The sequence below is a fragment of the Physeter macrocephalus genome, chromosome 15 (assembly GCF_002837175.3).
Source record: "Physeter macrocephalus isolate SW-GA chromosome 15, ASM283717v5, whole genome shotgun sequence".
Lineage (NCBI taxonomy): Eukaryota > Metazoa > Chordata > Mammalia > Artiodactyla > Physeteridae > Physeter > Physeter macrocephalus.
Window position 1 is genome coordinate 44,226,023 of NC_041228.1, and position 20,271 is coordinate 44,246,293.

Here is a 20,271-nt window from a genome sequence, read left to right on the forward strand (position 1 = left end):
GCAAGAGTTAAGGGGGATGCTCCCGGCATTGAGCTTGTGGGCTGGTCAGAGGCTCCTAAGTGGAATTGTTTCTGTGTTTATACTGGATTGAACATACACTGGAAAGGTAAAGCCTGAGGGGTCTGTCTCATCATGTGCCGTGTTGTTAAACTCACAGAGACCTAGGAAAGATTTGCAAGTGTTAAACTGGGGAAGAGTTTTAGAAGTGAACAGTATTTTCCTTCTGCCTGGCATTTTTGTGTGTGTAGAAAAGTCATGCAAGGCAGGCAGGCATATGTTTCTCCTATGAGGCAAGGATGTTTTACAAAGGACTAAAGAGGGACCGCTGAGAGGAAAATAGCCAGCTTTAGATAAAGCACTATAACAAAGGCTCTAGTTTTATATATCATGGTGTCCATTAAAGCTTAATAGAGAAGAGTCCATTGAACCTGGCTGGGTATGTGTTATTCATGGGAAGGATAAACATTTAAGAGCGTGCAAAAAAATCAGAAATCAGGAGGACATGATGGTTCAGCTTTTGAAAAGGCTTTACAGTGAAGATTTTGTTTTCATCCCCCATGGATCTCTATGCAAGGTAGAGGAGAGTAAGCTAAGAATGTTTGGAGCATATCAACGCAGGGATCCCAGGGGGTTAAAAGCACGCTAGTAAAATAAAAGTGGTCTGCTTCTGCTTCTCAGAAGTGTTCTATTTTACACATACTACTGAGAAGCTGACAAAGGAAATGATTCTGATACTTTGTTCAGTCTGATCAACTGGCACAGTATACACAGTCTTAGAACATTTTTTGTACTGTTTTTGACTTCCGGTTCAATACACAAGCTTTGAGGTCTGTGCCTGTGTTTGTTTTTTTTTAATAAAGTTCCCAATTATGGGGGTTAACATGCGAAGGTGGAAAGGACAGCTTTCGTTGTGAGCAGTGGTCGGGGGCCAGGTCCACTTTCTATTCTTTTGGCAAAATAAGGGTTAACTTGTCACGGGCTGGGGGTGGTGGTGAATGAATTATTCAGCATTTAGCTTATCATTCTGCATTTTACTTTCCGATCTTTGGTGCTCTGGAACTTGCTGAGAGAGGTGGAGTGGGTAAGGGGAGGCAGGGGTTGTGATGCTTTGCATACACATCCCTGTCATTGTTCTGCCTGAAGAGACAGGGCTGGGTTCAAGGCCACATGTGCTCCTGTCATCATCCACATTTCTGCTCCAAGTGCAATCCGGAGTGTCAGCTCTCCATCTGTCTCTGCCTGGCAGGCGCACGCGCCCAGCACCCTGCCTTGGGCTATGCCGCCCCAGCCCCTTCTGACGGCCCTCCTCTCTCTGCCGGTGCCCATTCCAGAACAGGAGGCATGAGCCCTGAGCACGCGTGCTCTTAGGAGAGAGCCACTTTCTGTGTGTTCGCTGGATTCAGGGATGCCTGGTGAGTTAGCCCTGCTCCGCTTTCTCTCTGTGGTTTTGAAATGGAGAAAGCTTACTTTTTATTATGCTTGGAAAAATACCTTCTGCCCCACGGTGAGCTGTATTGTACGTGGTCAGGCAGAGGCTGGGGGTGACAGAGGTGAGAGATGTGGAAAGCGGCATAAAAAGAGCCCTCAAAAATCTCGGTACAGGGGTACAGGGTGTGGAACCCTTGCTTTTAAAATGTGGGAGGTGTGTTTTAAAGGCTGAGGGAAAGTACAGCCACATATATGTTTGCCAGAGCAATTTTACTTGAGGGATTTAACTAAAGTAAGAAGTATTGTTTCTGTTCTGGATTTTGTGACTGTCATCTGTACCTTGTATCCTGGGCATTTCATCTGTGGAGAGCGTTTACAGATTATGGTGGAATACTGGGATAAGGTCTCTTTAAAAAGCTGTTAATGTCAGAGAAAGTGAAGGAAGCTTTAGGGACTACAAATTATTTCAGTCTTATCCTAAATCACAGTCCTTAGATGTCATAAGGCAAATAATCGAAATCGGTTAATGAAAAATAAAAAGTCTGCTGAATTACTGAAGCTGTTGTGGTCCTGGAAATTTAGTGTATGTCTGTTTCCTCTGAAAAATATTATCTTTGGAGCCTAGAGTGTTTCTGTGATTGTTGCCAGTGAAGGCTCTGCTTGTGGAGAGAGAAGCTTGGTAGAAGCCTGGTGGGGAGAGGGTGTTTCTGCTCAAGAACTATATGGATTGCCCTTTTCCTACTTTGAGTAGCCTATCTCAGATAAAAAAGGGCAGATAGAGATCCTCCAGTGGGCTGATATGTGCGGATTTTTTGCGTTAGGACAGGCAGAAGAGGCTGTACTTGGTCACAGAGTTTGTACACCTCACAGATGGTGTTTTGAAACATTATCTGGCAGTTTTCTGCAACCACAGTTGTGTGTAGGTATCGCCAGTTGTTTGAAGAATGTTTTTCCCTTTAGGACGTGTCTTGTAGTCCTCCTCATTATTGATATATGTGCAGAAAGGATGCATTTGTGACAGAACTGCACCTTTTTTTTATTGGTTCAGTAGACAAGGGATGTGTGTAGCTGAAATATGGGGAAAATCAATTTACAAAAAGACAATGACTGAGGTCTTTGAAAGGTCATTTTAACTCTTTAAGCGAGCATCTTGATTTATATGCACCATGCAGCTAAAGATGTAATGTGCCTTGGGTATGTGATGTGGAATCTGTGTGAAAAAGTCCTTGTGTTTTTTATTTAGCCAGAGTATTGTAGTATCGTTTCATCTGATTTTTATGTCATCAGTCAAATCTAATTTGTTTTTATGCTCTTAATTAATATGTGTTAAATGATCTGATTTATTAGTGTTTTGTAGAGTCTATATTTTGTTTTGGTAAAACAAAACCCTATAATAACCCAAAGCAATTTGTGAATGATAATAAGTGAAAGAGATTAGTTAGGACCCTTGCTATCCCATGCTGGTTACATGATTTTAAAGTATTCTTCAAAGCATCCTTATTTAAAATGCATTGAACTATATTTAAGGTTTTAGAATCATTGATAAGTGTGTTTTAGAGTTGTCGTTAATATACGACTGGTTCTAAAGCAGTAACCTGAAGTGTGGGCAATGTTTCTCACTGTCTCTTGCTCATCAACTGTGTTAGAAAACCTTGTACTTTGATGCAGAGAACATATTAACAGCTGTGACTGTGAGCTTGTGTCAGAACGGCGATACTTGAGCGGTTCTGACACTTGGTTATTTTTGATACCCATCTGCACTTTTTAACCACTACTGTCAGATGGACTACCTCTTAATATATTTTCAGCATAGTTTGGTCCATATATATATACTTATATTAATGGACAGTTTTTACCATCTGGGACAGATATTATATTTTTAAGTAAGACATTATGTGTGGAAGACTAAAAGGATATGTTTCCGGTGATCTGATGTTGTCACTGTTTCTTTCTTAAATTTGACTAAGTATTTATATATCAACAATTATTGTTATTATTATTTTATTATTATGATCTTTTTTCCGTAGGTCAGGTATCAGAATTGGATCCTGGTTGTTCCAAACTTGATGTAACAATTCTCAGATCTAGGACCTTTTTCATAAAAATGGGGGATCCCTGGAAACAGATGTGCACAAATTTATTCAAAGACATACTAATCTGTGGGGATGGGTAGGTAAAGTCTTAGTTTCAGGGTTTCTAGAACTATGTCAGTTAATAAAAAAAAAAAGGACTTTAGCTGTTGATAGCATACTATTTCAAAAGGAACCATGAAAAGTCAAGGGAGGCCATGCATGCTTTAAAGAAACAGATTAAACTGTTTTGATGATTTAACGCAATATAAGGAAATATCATTTCACTGCCTGTCACTTCGGAACAACTAGATCCTTGTGTTTAAGGAAAGAAAAATGTTTTCTTACGAGAAGGCTAGGAGCCGTTTGGCATTATAGTATTTCAGGAGGAGATGGCTCTAAGCTTTCTGATACATTTATATTTTAATCAATCTTTGTATAATATTATTAAAGAACATATGTTGACCTACAAAATGCTTTCAGGACTGTTTCCTTAAAAGGACAATAAGTGAGCACAGTCTGCATAGCCCAGAAATAGTGCTGTTCTTTGAGAAGATGACTAGTATTAGGTCAGACCACCCTTTCTCAATGGTCCTGCTCTCCAGATGTGACTGGAACTTTTTTTTAAGTTCAAGTTTCCAAAAAAAAAAAAAAAAAAAAAAAGATTTGTTTTCAAAATCTGGTTTTACTTAAGACATCTCCATCCTGGAGTGCATTTCATAAATTGCCCACATATTTTTCTTAGCAGAGAACTTAACTGGCTGTAATTTTTAACACATGGCCACATCATGTGATATTTTCAAAACACTTACACATAGCTTTAAGAAGGTCCCTGCAGAAATGATCCATCCTCTCACAGCCAGCCTTTTTTTTTAACAGCATATCTGCATTTTCCATTTAGTAGAGCTATATATTATTAGCTTACATTTTTGGGTAGTAAAACAGTGCATTGCTGATTGTAAAACATGGACTTTATTATCTGCTGAAAATTGATTTGGCATTTATAGCCACTGTGTACTAGACTGTTTTTCTGTTTTTAACATCAATGCTTGCAAGTGATGATTTGTGTAAAATCAGAAATGAAATTGCCATGGACAGACAACTGTTAGTGTCCCTAGTAACTGAACATTTGGATAATGCACCTGGTTATTATTTTTTTTTATAGATGCATCTAAGTGCTATTATACAAGAACATGAAACACAACAGTCCATTCACTGTCACTCTATTTTTACCTTGCAAGTTGATTTGCCATTGTGTTAGGCTAACTCTTTGCTGTATCAAACAAGCCTCCTGCCAGCTATTAAAGACAACTATACCAGCAACAAATACCCAATTATAAATGTAGACTGTGCAGACATTACTTTTTTGTAGCAGACATTTAGAAGTTCCAGCTTCTCTTTAAACCCTGGCCCCAGTTCCCTTTTTCTTTTTAAATTATTTTCTGTTAATATTTCTGAGTATTTGACCTTTCAGTTCTATATATTTTAAATAATACTTGGAAACTTTTACAAGGTATCTTCCTCTGTAGGTAATAGTATATTGAAAAAGAAAAGCATTTAATCTGTTTTTTGGGGGAGTGGCTATAATTTTGGACATTTTCACAAGACAACTAGTTTATTGTTATTTCTTAAAATAAGCATTTGCTTAGTAGGCATTATATAGTCCAGAAATGTAACTATTTCATCACTACACTGATGTTTGATGTTTGCAAGGGACATACTGTAATAACAATATTCTGAACAGACTTGAATCATCAAAGGAACAAATACATTTTAGAGCTGGAAGACTGATCTTGAAAGTGCCTTCAGTTTACAGATGTTGAAACTGAGGATCATAGAAGTTAAGTGACCTGCTCAGGTGATTTATTAAAGTAAGAAGATTCACCCTCTCTACCCTGCTGCTTCTAAATCTCATACACACGCTACGCTCACTCACATTACCATATTAGTGTCAGTCGTACTTTGTTGTCCTTTATCGTCTACCCTGGATTGCTCTTACCAGATGCTTTCTCCCCTCCTACTCCATGACTGCAGAGCTATGTGGGAGAAAATTCTGTAACAGTAATCACTTGGCCTGTGGCAAAAGCATGCCATCAAATTTATCTTATAATTGTTTGGAAATTAGCCTAAATGTGGTTAATTACCTGAGTATTAAGCAGATCAAATAATCTGCTTAGTAAGGCTGTGACAACTGTAAGGTTACTGTAATAAGGAAATTCAGGTAGCAGACCTATGTGCGTTGCTGAAAAGTCTACCAGGGACTAAATAACTATGGTTCAGTCTCTCCATGCCATGCACTCGAGGAGTTTTGAGTTCTAGTGCTCCAGGCAGTGAAATAAACAGTAATTATGATATGGAATAACGAGAGCCTGGAGACAGGTAAAGGAACCCAGAGGCAGGTAGTACCTAACTGGATTAGGAGTCAGGGACAGAGCCGGAAGGGTGGGCAGCGGGCTTATTGGAAAGCCTTGCCTGTCTCCTACTTCTTCAGATTGGATCTCTGTTAACGTAACTTAACATTCTTTAGTTTTAGGTTTTTTTTTTCTTTTTTTTTTTTTTGCGGTACGCGGGCCTCTCACTGTTGTGGCCCCTCCCGCCGCGGAGCACAGGCTCTGGACGCGCAGGTTCAGCGGCCATGGCTCACGGGCCCAGCCGCTCCGCGGCATGTGGGATCTTCCCGGACCGGGGCACGAACCCGTGTCCCCTGCATCGGCAGGCGGACTCTCAACCACTGCGCCACCAGGGAAGCCCTAGTTTGTTGTTCTTATACTGAGGATAGGACATTGATTTTTCTTTATTAAATTTTAAAATCTGTGTGTGACGGTGGGTATAGTATTTCTTGAAAGCAATTTCTTTGTGTACAGTTGTGGTTCTTTGGTAGCTAACAGAATCTAGTGGAATAAGTCATTAACGTAAATGACTCATAACTTGAGAACAATAGGATTTCACACCTGACCAAGAAGCAGGTTTATCTGGCTGGCTTTCTCAAACAGCTGTTTGCATTAATTAATATTAATGTAAATGTACTTTCAGAGAATGTCTAGCTTAATTATGTTTTTCAACCCATAGAGTTCCAATCAAAGGAATCGGGATATCCTCTTAATCTCAAAGGGAGCATGTAACTGCCATCTCCGAACAGAATAAATCTGATAGTATCGTATAAGCTTTTTATTGAAAACCTATAGATGCCAGGCCTCAAGACTAGGCACCTTGTATACTTTCTAATCCTCACTACAGTTCTGCAAAGGGTTTCTGTGACCATGTGATCTATTCGAAACCTGAAGATCAGATAAATTAAGCATTTTCCCCGAGGACCAGGACGCACAGATATCATTAAATGTTAGAGATGGGATTCTCTGGTTTGTCAGCTGATTTTGGATTCCTTTTTTGTTCTTTTTAAGGAGGGGTGAGTCTGTTGCACTTGATGAGAGGACGTTTTGTAATGGAAGCTAGATGGAAACGTTTAAAGGGGTATGTTTGAATTAGAAGTAGAGCAGCATAGAAGGTGGAGTTCTCTTTGCTGAAAAATAAAAATGGAAAAGCATTAGCCTCAATCATCAAGAACGATCTTGGGTAAAGCAGGTTAGCAAGGTAGTTATTTCTCTGTGTATTTCTACTCCTCTTGAGAGAGTACAATGGGAGTAATAGGTATTGGGGTACTAAGGTCATTATTTTGAAAAGTTTAATAGAAATTGTAAATTTACTCCCTGAAAAAGCTGTATAGGTTAACTAAGATATCACATTTCTAGGCTTTTGGAATGAGGTAATCCTGGCTATCTTTTGTTGATCAGAACCTCAGATGGATGATTTTCTATGTTTTGGATTATAGTAGAAAACTGGAAATGAAATGATGTATTCAACACATTGGCAGACAAAACTGTTAAACATTGTGTGGTTAAAAAAATATCAGATCTCTTGGTAGTGAGACTGCTGGGTACCCATGGTTCTGCCCCAGGAGGTTCTAGGCAGGCAGAATGTGTTTCCAGAAGATGAGCACGGGTTGTAGGAAAGCAGATTATCGTTTTTCACCATGCCTCTCCCCCTCTAAATAAAGCAGTTGATTTTTAAATTGTGGGCTGTTTTCTCTAGATGATTTCACTTCTGTTTTCCACATTTCCCTTTTAAAGGCTAAGTGATAAGTGCAGTCTGTAAAAAGTCTCACTTTATTAGAGGGATTCTTTTAATTCTGTGTGGTTTGTTAACATCATACAGTGTACTTTGATGCTCATGCAAGAAAGTAAATTTGAAAGTACCGATGAGAACATGATACTGTAAAGAGTTTGGTCTTAAGAGCTATGTAATTAGACAGGCAGCAATGCTCTTTAGGAAGAAGGGATATTTAAGGGTGTCTTTATCATGTGTTTATGGCTTTAACAAGAGTCTTAAAGAGTTTGTCAAAATAAACAGACCATTCTTAATAATCTGGGATGATTTTGATGGGGTGCTAAGTTATTTAGAACTTTGGGAAAGACAATTGTGCTTCTGAGCATATCATTACTTTACATTTGAACTTTGCACGATTTAACTTCACTGCCTTCCTTTGGACTTGTTTGCTTTAACGATTCTCAGGTTATTGGGAGGAAAATGCATAATAAAGTTTGAGGGTCCTGTGGTAACAATTTATTATTTCATTTGAAATGCTTAACATGTGTTCTGACAAAGATATGACTGGAACAAAGAAGGGCCTTGATTCTGACACTTTCCATGTGAGATGGTCATTGTTTCCTCTTTCCAATGGTTCTATCTGAACCTATATACTCAGCACTTAAGGCAACACATCATTTGAAAGGTCTGTTAACATTTACTTTTTTCTTTCTTTCTGCTCTAGCATTAGTTGTATTTGTATAGCCTAGAGACAGGAAAATATTGAAGGAATCAAAATGAAGTTTTTTGTCCTTAGAAAACACTTTATTTTCTTCCAGACTTTCTGGAATGTTCTTAATCATTGGTTTATAAAATACAGAGTGACAGAAACCAGAGGTAAAACTCAACTTCTTAATTACCCAGGCATTCTCTTATATACCAGTGTTTGCTTGCTGAGCGTGAAATAGCCAAAAAAATGGTACATGTAGATGTGATCAAGCTTTCAAAACTTTTTCAAGTTTTTGTACAATTTAGGAGTCTTTCTAAAGAACTTTGCTGAAAGGAAGAGTTACCTGTTATTATTTATTTGCTACATAGAGGAATATCATTCTGGCTTTTTTTGGGGGGGGGGTCCCAATTTTTAATACAGCTTATTACTTTTTTTTTTTAATGCACTCCTTTAGGAGTCTGGAGAACTGGTTAAAATCTCTGGATCTGCTACTTACCCCCTGTTGTTATGGGCAAGTAATTTAATTTTGCTGGTGAGGAATATCTTTCTACTTGTTTTTCATTTTTATCTGCACTTTATTCATACTTTCTGGGGGTAAAGCCTTTGGTACTTTGGTACATTTTACTCATATCTTCTGTGGGTAAAGCATATCAGTGTGATGTTAATACACCATTTTCTAAAACTTCTTGGAGAATTGAACCGTTTTGTAGTGTTTTCCAGAGAGCAAAAGGGTATCTCTTTAAGCAAAGTTGCTTCTGTTTACTTGTTTAAAATTTCTGTACATGTTGGTCAGTTATTTTGAATGGCCCTGTTCTTTATACTTAGCTATGTTCTTAATCAGTTTGTGCTGAATATGTTTTATCTTTTGCTTTATGACTTGGATTTATATTATAAGCAATTAATATATTGTGTTTTATGAGGCCATCTATCAAAAAACACAGAGCATTAGGAATGTCAATTACTGGGTGTGAGTCAAGGTTCTTCCACTTAGTCGTGTGATCAGGAGCAAGTAAGTCATTTTACTGGCTGCCTGAGCTTCACTTTCTTTGCCTCAGAAACAATTATTCTGTCTTGCCGACTTTTGTTTCACAATGCGGTGGGTGGTAATAATGATTGTAAACATGCTGTGTCTCCCTGAAGAGCAGAGTTTACATGCAAACGGTAATTATTAAAGGCAGACAGTGATACTCTCTGGACTTAAAAGTAGGGGACAGCATTTGAATCACGCAAAAGGGCTCTAGCCTGTTGTGCTTGGTGAGTTTTGTCTATATTTGGGATTTTGTGAGTTTTGTCTACACTTGATAGAATTTTCTCTCTTTTCTTGCTTCTGTCCAACCCCTTCCTGTTTATGTGCCAACACTTTTACCCATTCCAGTAATTTGCTAACTTGGAAACCATATAACCAAACTTAGAATGGCGAGTAAAATAATAAAGTCATGCTTAAGTGAAAACTTGAAAAGCCCATCTTGTTTTGCTTTTGTTTTTTCCCCCCCATATATTAGTAAGTGGCAATTTTAATTTGTGGTGTCATTTTAGGTGACTGAGACTTTTCCCTCCTTACTGATTTTCATTTCTCTTGGTGGGAGATATTGCTAGAGAGTTGAATTCTGTCTAACCTTTTATGTATCCCAAGATACAGACTCCTCATTGTTTAAAATAATAGACATTTTAAGTGTCATTAGCTTTTCTTGATAAAGCTGCCATTTATATTAAGATCTTGATTTCCTAGTTCTAATAATTCCATTCCAGGCTACCTGTGAGGTTGGCATATAGTAGGCAATCAGCAAATATTTGCTTAATGAATAAGTGAGGATGAGAGATGGTCTGGGATTCACAGAGATTTTAAAGGAAAGAAATAATGCATAAAGCATGTTAATTATGAGGGGAAAAATTAAGAAGTAAATCTTATAAAATTTTTGGTAAATGGTGTTTAATAATCAAGCATTTTCTTTTGGTTAAGGAAAAATAATGAATTAAATTTTTTGGCCATACAGGTTTCTTGGCCGCTAGCTGCATATTAGTTAATTGCATATTGCATGTATTATAAATCTGATAGTTTATCATGATGATATTTACTAGAAGTATGATACAATATATAACACTTAAGAAAAACTTTCTGACAGAATTGCTGAAATTAGAAACAAAGTCCAGGGCTTTTGACATTTGTAATATTTGGGGAAATTAGTACTCCCTCTACCTGGGCACCTGCATGTAGTGGGAGGATGGGTGTAAGGTGTCCGTGTTCCAGCAGACATATTGAGTAAGATTCTAGCAAAAGGCAAATATTAACAAAATATTTTCATCTTTTCACTTACACAGTAAATTCCATCAACAGTTTCTTCTACCAGTAATCTTAGATGAGTAGCAGTTTGATAGGCTGATAAAATTTATCCTAAAGACTCCAGAGAGATTGCTAAAATAATTCATTCAGTGCCTGATACGTAATTTCTTGAAAAACATACAATTTCTTATAATAGTGAAACTTTCTTTAAATATTTTTGTCCTCGTATGTTTCAACATACACATTGAATCCTTTGAAAGGGATAGGAGGGCAGGTTTGAGTTTCAGAGAATATCATTCATTACCTTGTATACCTTGGAAGAATAATCTTGCTAATTTGACACATATTTGGTAAGTACTTCTCTTAATTTGTGCCTTTAAAAAATTTATAGAAGGTCAGTGTAGCTTATCAACTGAGTGGCTCTGTTTTTACAAGGATATTGCTGATACTCTGCATGGATTACAGACTTTCCAAGGGTCATTGGAGCACTTTGGAAACATGGTGTAGAATGATGTAATTAAGTGGTTCTTAAAGTGGGGTGCATGGACCAGCAGTATCAGCATCAACCAGGAACTTAATTGGAAATGCGTATTTTCAGCCCCTCTGCAAACTTAATCAGAAACTCTGGGGGTAGCCCAGTAATCTATGTTTGAACAAGCTCTCAGAGGATTCTGAAGCATATTTAAATTTGAGAATCACTGTCGTAAATCGTCAGTTTTTTGTCTCCTTGTGTAGTCTAGAGAAAATACCCTTTTTTTTTATCATGGAGGTCCCAATGAATGGAAATCAAGGCAATTTACTTATTTTAAATGATGTACTTAAAAAAAATAATAAAAAAATAAATAAAATAAATAAAACGCAATCAATAAACTCAAGAAATTACAAATAATGTGTTTGTTCAGAGCCTTGGTTTCTAACAGCATATTTGGATGCCCACACATTATAGCTAAATTGAATGAGATAGTTAAGAGAAGGTACATTCAACCCAATTCTGTGGTGGTGTTTATTCGATAGTTACTTTTAAAGAAGTGAGTCTATTTCATTGCACTCAGGTACCATTTATTATACCCTTGTCTTGTTTTGAGGCCACCTTCTGATTATTCAAAATTTTGAGTTTAGCTTGATCATCTTTAGAGAATATTTAGATAGACCTCAATTTCACAGTAATATCAGGTAATTCAGAAAGTTTAGATATATAAAAGTATTCTTTTTATTTTTCTCTGTGTTGAACATAAATAAGGATTCAGCGTAATTACAGATGTTTCATCAGTAGTGTCTGGAGAAGATTGAGGTCTTACATCTCCTGTATCTGCTGCTGTTCTCTTTTGTGCTTGGTGCAACTTCAGTAAGCGTAGTCTGACACGCTTTGTGGCCTTTGCCTCCTGTGATAAAATAGATTGAAATGATTCCTGACACCATCTGGTGAAGAGGAGCAGCCCTGGAGGACTGTGCTTTGAGAGAAAGTAACTGAATGCTAAGAAATGTGGAAGTCTAGGGACACAGGCAAAGGATTTTTTTTTTTTTTTAAAGAGCATGAACATTAATACATCTTCTTGAGGTTTGATGGGACATGTACTGCCTACTGCCCCATCTGGTGCTTATGATAGCATGGCATATTAGCATGCTGCAAGTTCATAATGTATTCAGGGGGAGGAAACATCCCTTGCATACCAATTGAGGCATCCTCTCTTTCAGAACTGCTTTTGAATTTCAATGATGTTTATATCTTCCAAGCCTTGACCAAAGTGAGCATTTCTGCTCTAAGGAATAACATGAGTGAGTGAGAGTGTGTGTGTGTTCGTGTTCTCTCCTATTCCCTCATTAATTTATCTTCCTCCCTTTTTTCTTGATGAAATTATATAAGTAGTTATTAATATTATGTTTTATGACTTTTAATGCTGTTTTGAAACCATGTAATACTTTGTTATTATTTAACTTATGGCATTTAAAACATTTTGCCTTGTGAAATTGTGTAGTTGTCCCCTTGTAGATTGAACACTTTTTTAAGGGTCGGGCCTGTATCTAATTATGTATGTGTCTCCATGGCACCTAGAGTTCACTCATCCATTTAAAAAATATGTATTTACTGAGCTCACACTGTGGGTGTGACGCTGTTGTAGGTACTGAATAAGACTGGTGGGTCTTTTTTCCTCTCGGCATTTGTATTTTACTTGGGAAGAGACAAACAATAAACAGAGAAACAGATACATCTCCTAGATAATTTCAGATAGGGATAAGTACAATTAAAAAACAGGCTAGGGTTTCCCTGGTGGCACAGTAGTTAAGAATCCGCCTGCCGATGCAGGGGACACAGATTCGAGCCCTGGTCCAGGAAGATCCCACATGCTGCAGAGCAGCCAAGCCCGTGCGCCACAACTGCTGAGTCTGCGCTCTAGAGCCCTTGAGCCACAACTACTGAAGCCCTCGTGCCTAGAGCCTGTGCTCCGCAACAAGAGAAGCCACCGCGGTGAGAATCCCGTGCACCGGAATGAAGAGTAGCCCCCGCTTGCCGCAACTAGAGAAAAGCCCGCACACAGCAGTGAAGACCCAACGCAGCCAAAAATAAATAAATTTATTAAACAAACAAAAAACAGGCTAGAGGGAGGGTGGGTGAGTGGGACCACTTATTTAGATTGGATTGTCAAGGAAGTCGCCTTTAAGGAGGTAGTATTTTTGTGGAGCCCTGAAGGATCTGAAGAGTTAGTGGCAGAGGAATAGAAAGTTCAAAAGCCCTGAGGTGAAAATATGGTCGGCATTTTCAAAGGTAGTTCGAGCCAAGTTCAGGGGTTAGCCCATTGATAGGAGTTGGGATTTTATTCTAAATGTGTCAGAAGCCATCAAAAGTGACATGGTCTTAAAGGATAACTTGAGCTGCTATATGTCATGTTCTTAGCAGGCGCTAAATAACTGTCATAGGAATGAGAGGGGCCTTTAAATACATGGAGGCACTCTGTTGAATTGGAATTGGCCTGAATTTTAGACGAGAAAAAAACATCTCTTAGATTCTGACCTTGATGTTTGACTTTGAGCAATTTTTTAACCTTTTTTATAGCTCAGGTCTTCTCATCCGTTGAAAGGGAAAATTAGTACCTAAAATCATGGTATTATCGTGAGAATTAAGTGAGGTAATTCACTTAAAAAACCTAGCACAGGGCCCAGTTAATAACAGGAGCCTGATCTACCAGTGACACACACTGATCATAATAAAACATCAGGATGGTTTCGAGGAATATTTAAACAGTTGGCAGCATCTTGTTGGGAATCCTTTTCTGGTACTGTTGTCTTCTTAATAAAACACTGTTAACATATTGCCAGGGTGGTAGTGTGCAGCATCTGCAGTCTCTTGCTCTTGATCTAGAATTATGTAAGGAAGGAAACTCAAGGAATTCTATGGCAAAGTCCATGCCCAGTGAAACAACCTGGGATTGAAAAAAAAATTTTTTTTTTTCTTCTTATCCAGAGTTGATCTCACTTAACTTGAAAAATGTTTACGAGTAGCACTCTGTTTTTTTGTTTGTTTTTTTTTGAGAAATTTTAACCTGAGGACGTCAAATTGCCTTCTGAATTGGAGTGAAAATTGTGATTATATGAAGGATATTGTAAAAAGAGTTTTAATTCATAAAGCAGTAACTGTTTATTAGTTAGTTGCATAGTTATTAGATATAAACCTTTTGAAGGGAATTTTTAATGCACTCAAGTGGAGAAAATAAGGCACTCCATAGTTTTTGCATGCATGATGCACTTAATTGCAAGCAGCTATTCTGTGACTGTTTTCATTTAGTCTGTGAGGCAGTGTTTAGGTTGTCAAACTTTCTGTAGAAGAATTGTGGGGTTGGGGGGCGGGGGCAGATGTTGCTGGTGGTTGAATGTCTAAAGAGAGTTCCAAGTTACTATTGTCTTGGACATAATCTTATCAAATATATGGATTAGTTGAGTTATTCTTTAAACTCGCTCCCCACTTTTACGATCATGTATTTGTTTTTGGCTAGAGGTTCTCCGCTCCTCAATCAGTAGATTTTTTTTTTTTTTTTTTTTTATATCCATTCCCCTGCCACCCAACAGTCAGGAAAACAAATAATGCTTAAGGAATGTGGAGGGGGAGGTAGTGTGCACTTAACGCGATTCTTGAAATGTTTTTTGATGTCCTACAGAACTGTACAGAGCTGTTGACAGCTGCATGTTGTGTGAGAGGAGTCACATTTATTGCTGCTGAATTCTGGCTGGAGTGTAAGAAGAAGGGTGGGAAGGTAGAAGAGCCGTAGAAGTTTGGGAGGCGGAATCACAGTTCAGAATACGGCAGCTGGCTGTTGGCTCCTAAGATTGATCATTTTCCTTAGTTAAGCACCAGTTGGATTCTTAACAACAGCATCTTTCAGAAGTGATGGGTTTGCAAGGCTTCAGGAAAATTCAGAGGGGATTATTTCCTCACTGAGAAATAGCCCTACAGAAACTTTGTAGGCCATCCCAAATGTTGTCTGTTCAGCACCCTGCTTGCATCCTCATCCTACCCTGCAGGATGCCATGAATACAGATACTTGAGTCATATTTGTTTTCCTCTAGAAAGAGAGGAGAAAGAAAAGCTGGCTGATCAGGTGAGATAGATACATACATTAGTAAGTGTTGGGTCTAGCAGACAGGAGCCTGACACGTAGAACCTGCGTGGTGCAGTGCCACATCTGACCTAGGTCCCATGCCTCCTCATTTTAGTTTGTTTGGTTTACAAGATATAATATTACAAACGACACTACTGGATGTCTCCTCTCTTGTCTACTAAGGACAGTGACCATATCTTGGATAATGGGATAATCCCCCAGTTTGTGATTATTTTCAGTTACTTTGCAAGGGTGACCTTTATTTTTGTCCAGTTTCTCTCACTTGCTTTTTTTTTTGGTTTCTAATAGTAGAAACAGTCAGCACACCTCAAAACTTGTTTCCTTAGAACATATTTAAAGATACTGCACACAGTCTATCTAGTTAAAACCAACGTCTCACCTTCAAAAGACCAGGCTGGGTGTCAGATCTGTGCTTTGTTCTCTCTGTTGGTCCGTCTGTTTTTCTCTTTCTTCCTGCCTCCGTTCCTCCCTCCTTCCATCCACAACACGCTTTACAGAGGTTATAACATTTCTAGGGATTTAACCCATAACAAGCTTCAGTCATGCTAAAGTCATATTGCGCACACAGTGTCTGAATAACAATTTGCTCTTTTTTCCCCCAGTTTAAGAATGAAGGAAGGGCGGGGCCTAGACGTCATTTACTGACACTTCATAAATTTTGACAAAATAAGAATTTCTTGAAGATCTGAAAAAAACTATATTTTATGTTCATTTAAGCAATCAGTATATTACAATTAATTATAAATGTTTACATTTCAAGTTACTTGTTTATTAAAAGTATATCAGTTGAATTGGTTCATTTGGTGAGCTAAACACTTGGCAATAAATATAACTTGGCACATGCTGACCCTTGATGTGTCTCCTTTCTGTTGTAAACTTTTGCATGGACGCAGGTGTGTAGCAGATGCTGGAGGAAGTGGGTGAATAGATAAAATGGGTGTGGCATCCTTTGCTCTAGTGAAACCTCTGAGGCAGTTTTGGACAAATTGTTTGAGGTCAAGGACTCTTGTCTTTCATTTTTACCCATAGAGCCTAGGACAGTGTTTTATACATAATATGGGTGATCAGTGTCTCATAAAAATAACCTGTAAGTCAATCATAACAGTTCTATGATTGATACATTCATTTAATCAGTTGTGTAGCAAGTATTGATTGAGCTCTCTTAATATCTGCTACACCATTTTCTAGCCCCTGGGGTTGAGTCAGTGAATAAAGAAAGCTCAATTCCTTGCCCTCATAGAACCTAATTCCAGTGTATGTGGGGTAGGTGTGGGGGTGGGAGGACAGGAGTGGACAATAAATGATAAACATAAAACAGAAGCGAATTCTGTAGTATGTTCGAAGATGATAATTACGAAAAAGTTGGGCAGGGTAAGAAAGGTCCTTAGGACTGTTAGGGCAAGGGGTCAGCTTGCAGTTTTAATTTGGGTGCTTGAAATGGGCCTCTTTGAGAAGGGACTTTTGAACAGAGATTTCATGTGGCTATATGGCGGGAGAACATAAAAGTGGAGAGGTGGAAAGGCTGGAGTGTGGCCTGAATCATTTCAGGGACAGGAAGGAGGCAGCCATCATGGCTTGGTTGGACCTGGGTGAGGATGGATGTGCACTGGGAGATCAGACTCAGAGAGGTGGCAGGGAGAGGGAAGGGGAGACCATGTGTTTTTTTTTAGGCCATTAAGGACTTTCCTGTCCAACAGATTGAACACTCATCCCAGGTAACCTCTGTCCAGCACCTCTGCTTGATGCCATAACATCAGGTATTTTAACAGTGTCTCAATCTGAAGACCTCATTGTGCCTCGAATTCCTGTTATTGATTATTCTGTGCATCATGCAGATTATTTTACTATCATTGGTATTCAATCCAGTTTGTTTGCTTTCTGGTTCTTTGTATTGCAGGGGTGAGGCCTTTAAGCTAAGCGCCACTCTATAGAGTGCCAGTCAAGGCTGCACGTCCAGTCTTCTTTGGGCCCTGACTGGTGTTCTCTAGTAGTTTAAAACCCATTTTGGGTGTGATGTGCTGAGGGACAGACATTTGCCAAAGGGCAACGAACAGTTGAGCTGGAGTAATATTAAAAATCTTTGTGTAAAAAAATTTGTTTGTATACAGGGAGATTATTTGCTACTCTTATTATAGGCTCCGGTTTAGAATCTCCCTCCACGTTTCTCTTCTTTAAAATTTTTAAATTCTTTTAATTTTTGGCCGTGCCACACGGCTTGCAGGATCTTAGTTCCCTGACCAGGGATCAAACCTGTGCCCTCGGCAGTGAAAGTGTAGAGTCCTAACCACTGGACTGCCAGGGAATTCCCTTTATTTTGGTTTTTGTTTTCGTCATAATTAACAGTCCCCATGTTGAGGTCTGTTATGCAGCCTCCCTACTGCCCTTGAAATGGGTTTCACTGGTACAGGTTACCCTGGCATCATCTATTAGCATATGAGAAGTCAACTGTGCAGTAAAACTCATTTCTTTCTTCTTTCAAGGCAGAGACAGTCTGGAATGATACATGAATGGACATAAGGTATCGAAGAAATATTTGTGTCCTCTGGGAGAACACAGGCCACGGTGTAGACTTCCTGTGTAGCAGTAATGTCACTTTAATTATCTGAATAATTTCCTTGGACCCACTTAAAATTTCTGTCTTCTATGAGGTTGCTGCCCCATCTCAAAGTAGCTGAGTTGTAGTGGCTTCATAGGCATCATCTCAAGGTGTAACTGAGTTTTAGTGGCTGTACATTAGAGAGGATTCATTTTAATGTGAAAAATATTTAGCTACTGACTCTGGGAAGGACTTGTGCAAAGCACTGCAGGGGTTTCAGAGAGGGGACATAGTCCCAGCACTGAAGGAACTTGAAGTGTAGCAGGAGATGTAAAGTTGAGATAATGGTTGCCATGGAAATTGAGAGCCAGGAAAGTGGAGATTAATTGGGAAGAAATTGCAAGAGGCAGTGAGGGCCCAGATCAGCATGGTAGGAATTTAAATGCACCAAGGAGTTGGAGTCTATGGGATAGGAGTTCATTGAATTCGTGCTGTTATTTGGGAGAAAACAAGGAGCAGAATCAAGAATGCTGCTGACATTTTGAGCCTGGGTAATTGGCAAGATGACTGTGCCTCAGTGGAAATAAGAAAGTCAGGAGGAAAAAGTGGTTCTGTGGAAAGGCTGATCTTACTGATGTGTTGAATTTGAGACTCTTATAATAATAGAAGCCATTCTGCAGACAGTTGGAAATGTGGGAGGGTAGCTTGGGTGAGGAACTAAGTCCTGAGATAGAAATTGAAGTGGAAAAAATTAAATTGTATGTGGCTATAAGGGGTAGACAATTTTGAGAAAATGGAAAATACTGGATTGATGTTTTATTCAAAATTGTGACTATGCATAAATTCCAGTTTTGAAATTAACTTTTATATTATTTTATTTGTATTTTATACCTTTATTTTCCATGTTTTTGATAGCATTTATATTTCTTTTAGTTATCATCAGAGCTTTGCTCACATCTCATAATTATGAATACCCTATCTAGGCTCCACACTTCACTACTTTCTGGTACTTGTATCCTGTACATAGTTTTCTCATTGTGGAATTCGTTGACTCTAGAGTATCCTTACTTGAACCCACATGGTTTCTGGGTGGAGGGTAATACAGTGCTTAAGAGCTTGGGTTTTGCAGTCAGACAAATCTGGGTATGATTTCCTCATCTGACCTCCTTTTACTTGCTCTGTGTGCCTCAGTTTGCTCATCTGGTTCTCTTGAGTATTAAATGAAATCATGAAAAATTACTTCAACACATGTTGCCCCCCTCCACTCCCGCCCAATAAATGGTTGCTGAAGTAGTCGTAATGATGATAATGATAGCAGTAATACTTATTCTATCTAAACCTCATTAGATGTATCCAAATCCTGCTTCCGTATGTTGCAGACGTGGGTATGGGAAGTAGTAGAATGAGGTCCTTCCGTGGAACATGAGTGTTTGCTGGTTACTCAGGCCACCTCTTCATAGTACTCATTTTATCATCTCTTGAAAAGACTGATCATGACACAGACTGACTTACACCCTCTTGGTCCTGTTTAGACATTTTTTTCATGGATGCTCCTCCTGGTGTGGCGTTGACTTCTTCCCAGCTACCTTTCTGTGAGACCTTGTAGAACTCATATTGGTTTTCTCATTCACAAAATGTGAATACAGCCAACTATCAGTTACAGCCTGTTTATTCAGAGTGAATTGATTTTGACCTTTCTCTCCCACTGCCTCCCTTTTCCCCACATCACTGCTAATTAATTTCTGCACAAGAGAATGAGCAAGAGCAGTGATAAAACATAAAATTAAGATTAGTTAATGTTGGTTCATGAGGATTTTTGAGAGCAGGCAGAGCTTTGTCTGAGTTTTCATTTATTTATGCCATTCCTGACTCCTGTTATGAATAGTAAGAACTGGCAGTTGTATCAAACAAATAAGCATTATCTGATAAAGAATTTAGAAATTTTGGGATAAATTCAACTGAAGGTATTACGATTTTCAATACCATCTTCCCACAATTCTAAGGAAAATGTGACTGAAAATTTTCACATAGGCCATCTTTTTTTTTTTAAAATTTATTTATTTTTGGCTGCATTGGGGTCTTCGTTGCCGCGTGCGGGCTTTCTCTAGTTGCGGCGAGCGGGGGCTACCCTTCATTGCGGTGTGCGGGCTTCTCATTGCAGTGGCTTCTCTTGTTGCAGAGAACGGGCTCTTAGGCATACAGGCTTCAGTAGTTGTGGCGCACGGGCTTAGTTGCTCCACAGCATGTGAGATCTTCCCAGACCAGGGCTCGAACCTGTGTCCCTTGCATTGGCAGGTGGATTCTTAACCGCTGCGCCACCAGGGAAGCCCCACGTATGCCGTCTTTAATGTAACATCTTATATGTTTGCTACTATAAAAAATATAAAATAGTCGTGCTACTTTTTATTTCATTTATTTAAAAATTGTATTGTGCATTTATTAAATTTTATGAGATAATAATGTTTCTTACAGTTTTGTGATAGCCTGCTAGAACCTAGTTTTTTTGTGTGTTTTTTGTTTTTTCTTTCAGT

At 38.6% G+C, this 20,271-nt stretch overlaps 1 protein-coding gene across 5 annotated transcripts in view; it reads left to right on the forward strand.

Annotated features, from left to right (window-relative positions):
- The window catches only part of RUNX1T1 (RUNX1 partner transcriptional co-repressor 1), a 139,426-nt gene that overhangs the window by 37,385 nt on the left and 81,770 nt on the right, over positions 1-20,271 (forward strand). The window contains exon 1 of one of the 5 annotated variants that reach the window (XM_007111487.4): positions 1,196-1,412. The exons of the other annotated variants lie outside the window; for them this stretch is intronic. Coding sequence (XP_007111549.1) covers positions 1,406-1,412 — 7 coding nt within the window. The 5' untranslated portion in view covers positions 1,196-1,405. Of the gene's footprint in view, positions 1-1,195; positions 1,413-20,271 lie in introns of those variants that run through there. 5 annotated transcript variants of the gene reach the window in all.